The sequence below is a fragment of the Petaurus breviceps genome, unplaced genomic scaffold, assembly GCF_028583685.1.
Source record: "Petaurus breviceps papuanus isolate PSGF00001 unplaced genomic scaffold, PetGlider_PUasm1.0 208, whole genome shotgun sequence".
Taxonomy (NCBI): domain Eukaryota; kingdom Metazoa; phylum Chordata; class Mammalia; order Diprotodontia; family Petauridae; genus Petaurus; species Petaurus breviceps.
This window is the reverse complement of record NW_027185852.1, coordinates 27134707-27144475: the sequence shown is the minus strand read 5'-3', so window position 1 is coordinate 27144475 and position 9769 is coordinate 27134707. Positions and strand designations below refer to the sequence as shown.

Sequence of the window (9769 nt, the reverse complement as noted above, 5' to 3'; positions counted from 1 at the left end):
CCCAGGTCTCCGCCCCAGGGCCGGTGGAGTCCACTAGCCCCAGGCTTGAAGGCTTTCCCTGGCTTTGGGGTATTCTTCCCTCCTGTGTCTGGCCCCATCTGGGCCCCAGATCGCCCCCGAGGCCTGACCTCAGCCACCACAGCTCCAGACCACACCCAAGCTGCTCCAAAGGTCACTCCATCGAAAGCTGGCTTCTCTCACCTGTCAATCCCCAGACACATCAATCCCAGGACTCAAGGTGCTGTCAGCAAACTCCTTCTCAGAGATCACAAAGGGATGATATTCCACATAGAGCCACTTGAAAGTCAAGGCACCAAGGGAAGGAGCCTGGGAGGCAGGAGTACCAGGTTCTATTCTCAGCTTAGCCACTGACTTAGTATATGACCTTGGACAAGTCCCATTCCCTCTATGGGTCTCAGTTTTCTTTTTGGTAAAACAATGGGATTAGACCAAATGACCACCAAAGGGTCTCCTAGATCTAAATATTTCCAAATCCTTTAATTAACCAATCAATGAACAAGTCTTGGGTGAGCCTTTCCTATGGTGCAAATATGGGCAAAAATCATGATCCTTTCCCTCAAGGTGCTTGCATTCTAATGGAGGGAGACATGAAAATGTCTAGCCACATACAAGACATGAGAAGTGTCAGTGGGAAGCAATCTGAGAGGGGAAGGCACTAACAGCTGAGCAGGGGGGAACATTGGGGGCAAATGGGGCACCACCTCCTTCCTGGTGGAGGTAGCGTTTAAGGTGAGTCTTCAAGGAAGCCAGGGATTCTAAGCCCCAGGTCAGGAGGACAAGATTGGTCAGTCCCATTTTACAGAGAAGCACCAATCAAGCTAAGGGCAGAACCAGAACTAGAATTCAGGTCTGCTGACTCCAGTCGGGGGTCCTCCCATTGACCTCTCCTGCCTTGCACCACCCCATGCACATTCTGGTCTATGGAACACAGGCCTGGTGCCCCATTTCCAAGACTCTGAGCTCACAGCAACCAGGTCTGATTCTCCCAAAGGGACTCTTTTCTCTTTTGTGTCCTTGTTCCAGTCCAGAGTTTACTCTGGGAAAAATCTCCAAATATCACTTAGGTGGAGCATGAGCTCCCCAAATACGGGAGAAAGGAGTCCCCAGCTCCAGCACAATCATTAAAGAAAGCACACGAGAAGGCAGTAGCTTTATTTCACCCAAGAAAAAGGCAAAAGATGTGACCTACTCACTCTCCCATCCACAGATGCAGAAAACACATGGCATCAGGGACTGATGGCAAAAATGCCCAAGGAACCCACAGGAATTTCCTTTCAAAGGGCGGGTACTCAGGGCTGCCATTGGGGCAACCCTTTGACATTCCAGTGAATATGGTCCCTCCCATAGCACTTTCCACATGCCCTTCCAGACCCAGAGTGGTGCACCATGATTTAAAGTCCCTCCTCCACAAGGCTAACATGATCTAGGGTGGCTGATAGCCAGATGGAGGGGAGGCCATCTCCGAGGTGGGGTGGAAGAGAAGGTCATGGGAAATGAACAAGGTGAAGAACTGGGAGACAGGTGTTTGAGGGAGCATTGATATGTAGGCTGAAGTATCCTAGCATGAGCACAGGGGCTGGGGAGGAGAGAGGCCCTGAGCCAGGCACAGGCTTATAGAGGAAAGAAGGGGAGAGTCCTGGAGGGCTGTAGTGACTGGGTGGTCAGTACGGACTGAGTGAGCCTCAAAGGAGGAGAGGTGACTGAGGGATGCCGGGAGAGGGGGACCCTGGAAGTGTGATGACCAGGGAGCCAAAGGAAATGATTGATAAGGCACCCAGTGCTAGAAAGAGCAGCCAGGGATGCCGTGCCATCAGGAGGAAACCAAGTCTCAGTGAGAACCAGATGTGGAAAGAGCAGAAAGGAAAAGATTTAGGATGAAAGCAAGTTTGTTGCCTATGGAGGAGGCATTCCAGACACCACCACAGATGGGGCAGCTGGACGGTGAGACGTTGACGGGCCATGAAGGGCTTTCAAATAAAGAAGAGTAGTGAGGTCTGAAGACCAGGGTTTGTACAAAGATGTGACCAAAGGGAGGTTCAGGGTCACAGGGATGGGGAGGGTACAACCAGGTAGGCATGTGTTCAAGAGGGCTACGGCTCTGACCTGAGGGTGGGTCCTCTCAGGGCCTTGGACAGCTCAGGCCAAAGGGTCCTTGGTCAGAGGTGGACAGAGTGGTGTTTCCCTCCTTTCCATGCAGGCAGAGACCAGGAGATAATGGAGAGAGCCCAGTGAAATGGCATGTTCTCTCTGTCCCCTAAAAGCGGGAAAAAGCCAGCCTAGTAGATTGGGATATGTGGCACACCATCTGTGCATGTGTGTGTGTGTGTGTGAGTGTCAGTCCTAGAGGAGGAGCTGGGGCCTTTCCTCCCCTGCCTTCATTCCTGACCCGATCCACCCCCTAGGAAGCCGGGAAACCTGTTTCCCAGGGCCCTTGCCTAGACGGCCCTCCCAAGGCCACCGCCTGGCATCAGTACCTTACAGGAAAGTGTAGGAGGACAGTTGGCTGGCCCAAACTTTTCCCAAGATGACAACCATGAGGCCTCAGTGGTGCAGAACGCCCCTTCCCTTCGGCCCTCCCAGGCAAGCCCTCTGGTTGGCAGACAGGAACTGGTCAGACCGGAATGGGCCTCCCTCCTCTGCTTCACCTGCTGGTCCTTCAGAGATACTTCAGAGAAATGCCATCTAGCAGCTCCAAGCTCAGCCTGGCTGCAGCAAAGGGCCCCAGAGGCAGGCCAGTCAAAGTTCCCTTCTGGTGAGAAAGGAGAGCTGGGATCCATTGGGGCCCTGCAGGTAGGAGAGTGCCCTGGGGGAGGGGGGGGCAGGTGTGTCTCTTTCTAGGATGTCAGGACTCTGTTTCCATTTCTCCCTTCTGTCCTGGTGTCTTTTTCTTTCTCTGTCTGTCTGTCTGTCTGTCTGTCTCCATTTTTATCAGTCTTTCCCCCTCTTCCTTCCTCCATCTCTCCCGCTCATTCACTCCATCTCTCTCCCCAGTTCTACCATCCTCTCTAAATCTCCTCTCTCTTTCCCTCTTGGGTCTGGCTCTGTGGTCCTGTCTCCCTGTCTCCCTGTCTCCCTCTGTCTCTTCTTCCTCCCCTTTTCAGTGGTTCCCCTTGGGAGGGGGCAGGGAGAAGAAGCCCAGAGGGGCCTCTCTGAAACTCCTGCTCAGTTATTCAATGAACCAAGACTTCCTAAGCTTTGACCCTATGCAGGGGATAGAGTGGAGGGGGGAGGACAGAAATAAGTGCTGGCTCCTTGCAATCCCCTCACCCATCCCACCTGGCAGATTACAGAGCACTTTCCCCTCCCACCCCTGCTTAGAAGTCTGGCAAAAGAATGCCCCCAGCCACCTCCTAGCTCCCCCAGAGAGCTGCGGTCCTGGGGCAGGTGCCAAATAACATTGCAAAGCCAGCTGTGGGATCCTGAGACAGGGGCCTGCTTCTTTGTCTGGTTAAAGCAGTGCCCTTGGAGTCAGGAAGACCTGAGTTTGAATCCTGAATTGGAGAGTCACTGTGTGACCCTGGGCAAATGATTTCCCCTCTTGAAGCCTCATTTTCCACTTCTGTAAAATGGAGAGAAGTGGGGTGGGGCTGGACTAGATGGTCTCTGATTTCTCTTCTTTGGTGAAGGCCTTACGAAGCAAGGAGGCACCTGAAACAGACCTGGGAAGTCAGGCAGGATTTCCACAGGTAGAGCCTAGGCTGAGGGAACAGGTGATAAGGGGGTTTGGAGGGAGGGGAGCAGGGCAAGACTTCCAGGGAATGACCAGTCAGCCTTCTTGCTTCCAACCTGCCCCCGCCCCTCCCACCCCCTCAAGAATAGCCAATAGTTCTTTTTGTCTTTGTCCATCCTCCCAATCTGACCTGGAACCTATTTATTTCTCTCTGCCCCTGACTGACTTTGTAAGACAAATGTCCCCCTGAGGCCTACACGCGTTCTCCATTCACTATTTGGGGAGTCCTCAGGCTGCTTCCCCTTGGCACAGTATCTCTGCTGGGCAGGCAGATGTCCCAGCAGGACTTCCAGGGTTTGTTCCTTTCCCAAGCCAGATTGCTAGGGCTCATTCTATTTTGAGTCAACTCTCTTCTCTGCTGCCAGAAACTCCCTTTCTTGCTTCCTGGTTCCAGCTACTGCTTCAGACTCTCTGGGTTCCAATTTGTCTGGAGGGTGTGTGCCCCTGTTTCCTGATGTTATCTCCTGCTAGATAAGTAGTTTCACTAGGAAGGAAGCACCGTGGCCAATTACCTGGGTGGGGGGGAGAGGGGAGTAATAGAAATAAGAGAGAAATATCTCCACCCGAACGAGGTGAAAATCTCAGGGGGCTGGTTTCCTTTTTGACTGATATCTCCTGCTTGAATTGACTTCAGAGCTTCAGAACAGCTTTTTTTTAAGGGCCATCAAGGTAGTGGCCAGTTTCCTATTCTATCAAAGAAAACCCCTTCACACTTCATAAAGGCATGGCTTGTCAGCTGCCCTCACTTACACTTCTTAAGGGCATGGGGGAAGGGGGATTTCATCTTTATACTTAACACCTCATTATTTGACTTTTCCTGCTGGAGCTTCCCTGACTGAGCTGGGGGTATGGGGATGTTCATACACCAAGTCTCCTACACTCAGATTCATACAGTTCTTTTGAAATGCTTTCTCATCCATCATCCATCTCATCTTGATTTTATGAGTCTGGTGGAAGGATCATTATGGCCTTTTTACAGAGAGGGAAACTGGAAGCCAGAAATTAAAAGTACACTTATAGTAAATGGAAATCACAGGACTAGTAAGTAATCCTTGATCCCAAATTATATGCTTTTGAATTGGGAAGAGACCTTAGACCCTATCTAATCCAGTCCCTTCATTTTACAAAGGAAGAAACTGAGGTCCAGGTAGGAAAAGGAATTCTCCCAAGGTCACACTGGTCACAAGAAGCAGAGCCAGGATTCAGAACATAGGCCCTCAAATAATCCTGGGCCTCTAGGGCCCAGGTACCATGCAGGGAGTGGGTCCTTAGGTCATTAAACCAGGTCCCTAAACTTTCAGTAAAATAGCAAGGGCCCAGAATCTCAGTAGAAATTTGCCTTCTACCCTGTTGTTCATCCTTCATTCTTGTAACCCAAGGATTCTGGAAAGCCTCAGCACAGGACTGGGCATGAAGTAGGTGCTTAATAAAGGTATGTGTGGGACAAAGGATATTCTACTAAACATAGCTCTGGATAAGCATCATTCATCCTTGCTTTCATTGACTGTGGGCTTTTTCTTAATTTAAATAAAGTGCAACCCTCTCCTCACAACCAATAAAACTTTGAAACAAAGACAAAAAAAAGCTTTCAGAAAAACCAATCAACACATTGGCTGTGTATGACAGTTTATGCAATATTCAATATTCCACAGCCATAGACCCCCACCTCTGTGGTTCATCAGTCCCCAGATTCCTGTACAGTTTTCCTGGCAAATAATAGTGCTAAACAAAGCCCTTTGGCCGTTCCACTAATCTGCCTTTCTCAAGATTTTGTGATCTTTCTCTCCTCCTCCTCTCTCTTCCTCCTCCTTTCCCTCTTCTGTTCACCCCCTTTTCCCTTCCTCCTCTTCTTCCCTTTTCCTCCTGCTCTTCTCTCTCCTTTCTCCTCTTCTCTCTTCTGCTCTCTCCTTAATCCTCTCCCCTGTTCTTTCTCTCCCCTTCCTTTCTCTTTCTTTTCCTTTCTCCTCCTTCCCCTCTTCTTTCTCCTGATCCTCTTTCACTTTCTCCCTCTCTCTCTGTCTCTCTCGTCTCTCTATTTCTGTCTCTATCTCTCTCTGTCTTTGTCTCTGTCTCTCCTGCCTCTTCCTTCCCTCCTCCTCTTTCCTCCTCTCTCCTCACTTCTCTCCTTTTCCTTTCTCCCTCTTCTTCCTTCTATTTCTCTTTTCCTGCTGCCCTCTTCTCTCTCTTTTCCTCCTCCCCTTCTCCTTCCTTCCTTTTGCTCGCTTTTCCTCCTTGGGCTGCCTCCAGGGCTGAGGAGGGAGGACCCTGGCTGGCCAGGAGATTGGATCCACAACTCTCAGCCCCACCCTGAGCATTCTCCCTCCCAGATAGGGCTGATTAATGATTACAGGTGCTGAATGGAGGCTGCTGGCTTGGGTGCACCTCAAAGTCCACCTTGGCCCTAAGCCCCACGGGCACTGTGGGAGATGGAGGCAGGAGCTCAGGACGCCTCAGTGGAGCCTCAGCAGGAGGCTAGAGCCATTCTCAATATCTATGACATCCTGGTGGTGGTGTCATACTTTGTCTTCATCCTGGCATTGGGGATTTGGGTAAGCCTGGGCCCCTGGGGGCTGGGAGGGGCTGGGGGGAAGGAGGCATGTCTGGGGCAAAGGGACTGGGGGTTGGCACAGGGCCATCATTCCATAGCTGGACACTCGCCCAGTGGGATTCACAGGGCCGAGGTCGGTCTGTGGATAATTTGGAAGTTGGGATGATTGAATCAGTCTAGATATCAGCCTCTGTCTTGGGATAGCACATAGAAGGTCAGAGTTGGGAGAAGCCTTAGTGATCGTTCAGTCTCACTTTCCCAGAGAGGGAAACTGAGGCCTAGAGAGAGGGAGGGACTTGCTGGAGGTTACAGAGTGATCAGTCAATCAGCATGCACTTGCTGGGCCTCCCCTTCCCCCTAAACTGTAGGAGGAAAGGGAAGAGAGAGGGTATAAAGTTTCCACTTTGACACACAAGGAACACATTTGAGATAGAAACGAGAAAATTAAAATCTTAAACCAGGTTTTGAAAGGGAGAAGAGGTAAAGAGTTCCTGGGATGAGTGGTGGGGAAGAGAAGTCAGGAGACAGGGAAAGGGCAGAGGAGAAGGCAAGTGTGATCCTGCTGGGTGCATGGCTTGTTTTGGGAGCTCAGAGAGGGAAGGGGAGGCCTTGGCTCTGGTCAGCTCATCTCTGGATCCTTCCTTTCCAGTCCTCCCTCCGGGCCAGCAGAAGCACCATTGGGGGCTATTTCTTGGCTGGGAGGTCCATGACTTGGTGGCCGGTAAGTCCGGTTCTTTCTCTGTGATGTCCCAGGTAGGCAGTATGGGACCAGCTGGGTGTCGATGCTGATTTCTGCCCTGTGTGCTGTGTGACCTCTCCAGGCCTGTTTCTCCCATCTCTCAGGGCTGGCTTAGAGGGAAACTGTCGACCTCTAGCAAGGGCCAGGCCTGGACTGTGACTTAAACTTAGGGTGTTTCTATGTCAGGATTCAGAGGTCCCCCAGGGAAGAGGTCTCTCACACAAAGCCAAGTACATGTGCCAGGGGGATCAGCATTAGTTGAACAAAGCACCCTCATAACCAGACAGCTCACACAGGAGGTCCCAAGGGAAGATTTTCCTACAGTACACACACAAGGGCACAAGCTAGATATCCCCCTGCTCACCCTCCTCTGGAAGTCTCCATCTATCCATGATAGCACCCATAACTTAGCACAGTGCTCCAGACCAAGCCAAAGAGGAGTGGGATGGCCTCTCCTTCCTCCCAGAAGCTCTGCCTCTCTGAATGCAGCCCAAGATAGAATTAGCTTTTTATACAGCTCTATCCCATTGCTGACTCATATTAAGCTTGTGGTCCACTAACACCCTCAGATCTTTCACAGAACAACTACTGCCTCATACTTGCAAAGATGTCTGGTACCCAAGTGCAAAGATTTTGTTTTTCCTGTTGAATTTCATCTAAATAGATCTAACCCAGTGCTCTAGCCTCTCAACAGCCTTTTAAAATCCTGACTCTGTTAGTTATGCCTCCCAGCTTTGTTTCATCTGCAAATCTGATGAGCATGCCTCCTAATCATCAATAAAAATGTTCAACAGAACAGAGGCAAGCACAGATCCCTGGGGCACTTCAATGGAGACCTCCTTCCAAGTTGCCATAGAACCATTCAGGACGATCCTCTTTCATCCAGTCATCAGCCCAGCTAACGGTCCTACTGTTTAGTCCCATTTCTCTATTTTGTTCACAAGGAGCCAAAGGCCTCCCTGAACCTGAGACATAATGTGTGTTTAGCATCTCCTAGGCCTTGCAGCTAGAAGGGCCCTGAGAGATCATTTATTCCAACTCTGTCACTCTACAGATAAAGAAATGGAATTATAATGAGGCAGAGTGTGACTGCTTAAGGTCACTTCCACAAGAGGCCTTTTCAAATCCCCTGAATGCTGGTGCCTTCCTTCTCTTGATTCTCTCTAACGCAGCCTGTCTATACCTTATTTGTGCATAGCTGTTAGCTTATTGATTCCCCTTTAGATTTTAAGCCCCCAGAGGGCAGAGCTGTCTTCTTTTTCTCTTTTTTTGTATTTTTCTTTGGGTCATTTTCACCTTTCTTTGTGTCCCTGGAGCTTAGTACAATGCCTGGCATTTGCTTAATAAATGTTTATTGACTGACCGATATAGCTAATAAGTATCAGAAGTAGCATTTGAACCCAGGTTGATTAATCAATCAATAAGATTTTATTAAGTATCCACTCTGTGCCAGGCACTGACTCCCAGACTTCTGACTCCAAACAAAAGACCTCTCCCACTGTGCCACCCATCCTACCTTGGCCTAGCACCTTGCTTGATGGACGGAAGAAAGAAAGAAAGAAAGAAAGAAAGAAAGAAAGAAAGAAAGAAAGAAAGAAAGAAAGAAAGAAAGAAAGGAAGGAAGGAAGGAAGGAAGGAAGGAAGGAAGGAAGGAAGGAAGGAAGGAAGGAAGGAAGATGTGGATAGAGTTATGGAGATAGATAGACAGGTAGATAGACAGACAGACAGACAGACAGACAGACAGATAGATAGATAGATAGATAGATACATACATACATACATAGATAGATAATCAGGTTTGCGAGATCTCTTCAGGTAATATTCTCCATCTCTGTCTTTTTTAGTTTATACCTTTTTTTTTTTGCTTTTCGGAGGGCAATTGGGGTTAAGTGACTTGCCCAAGGTCACAAGGTTAGTTTTTTTGTGTTGTCTGAGTGTCTAAGGCCGGATTTGAACTGAGGTTCTCCTGATTCCAGGGCTGGTGCTCTATTTACTGCACCACCTAGCCGCCTCAAGTTTATACGTTCTTGATTAGAATAATAAAACTCCAGGAAAAAATGTTTTCACTGTCTCTTGTTGGGTGACTCCATCCCTAAGGATGTGCTAAGGGCACACTACTCTCCTCATTCAAGTTTGGGTTCAAAAATCCAAATCCCATTTCATATGTCATATACCATTAAAAAAAAACCATTTACTCAATGACCACTAATTGCAACTAGACTCTGAGGGATATGTAGTCCCCACCCTCAAGGTGCTTGTAGTCTGGTCAAGAAGAAACACACATCAGATCTTTAATACAAGACAGAATTGCAGGGCTATTATGAAAATATAAGCAGAGTGGTCTCAGAATTTGGAGAGGGGAGATTACTTCTAGTTGTGAAAATTAATGGGAACCTCAGACACCATCTTTTCAACTGGCAAAATCTTCTGTTTTGCACCCCTGCTGTCAATGAGCAAGAGTAATGAGGATACCAATGCCCAAAGAACTTCAGTTTCTTGCCCAGGACTTCATAATCCTCAAAACAGCTAGGCATGCTCTCTCTTTCCTTGACTGTCTCCCTCTGACTTTCTCTCTCTCTCTCTCTCACTGTCTCCCTCTGACTTTCTCTCTCTCTCTCTCTCTCTCTCTCTCTCTCTCTCTCTCTCTCTCTCTCTCTCTCTCTCTCTCTCTCTCTCTCTCTCTCTCTCTCTCTCTCTCTCTCTCTCTCTCTCTCTCTCTCTCTCTCTCTCT

At 49.1% G+C, this 9769-nt stretch overlaps 1 protein-coding gene across 7 annotated transcripts in view; it reads left to right on the top strand.

Moving 5' to 3' along the window:
• Positions 1 to 2547: 2547 nt before the first annotated feature.
• LOC138165362 (sodium/glucose cotransporter 4-like) overlaps positions 2548 to 9769 on the top strand; it is a 21921-nt gene continuing 14699 nt past the window's right edge. Inside the window, exons 1-4 of one of the 7 annotated variants that reach the window (XM_069093620.1) lie at positions 2566 to 2773; positions 5131 to 5183; positions 6102 to 6300; positions 6949 to 7020. In XM_069093620.1, coding sequence (XP_068949721.1) covers positions 6178 to 6300; positions 6949 to 7020 — 195 coding nt within the window. In that variant the 5' untranslated portion in view covers positions 2566 to 2773; positions 5131 to 5183; positions 6102 to 6177. Of the gene's footprint in view, positions 2812 to 5130; positions 5184 to 6078; positions 6301 to 6948; positions 7021 to 9769 lie in introns of all 7 variants that reach the window. The other 6 variants (XM_069093617.1, XM_069093619.1, XM_069093621.1 and 3 more) reach the window with 6 other exon arrangements.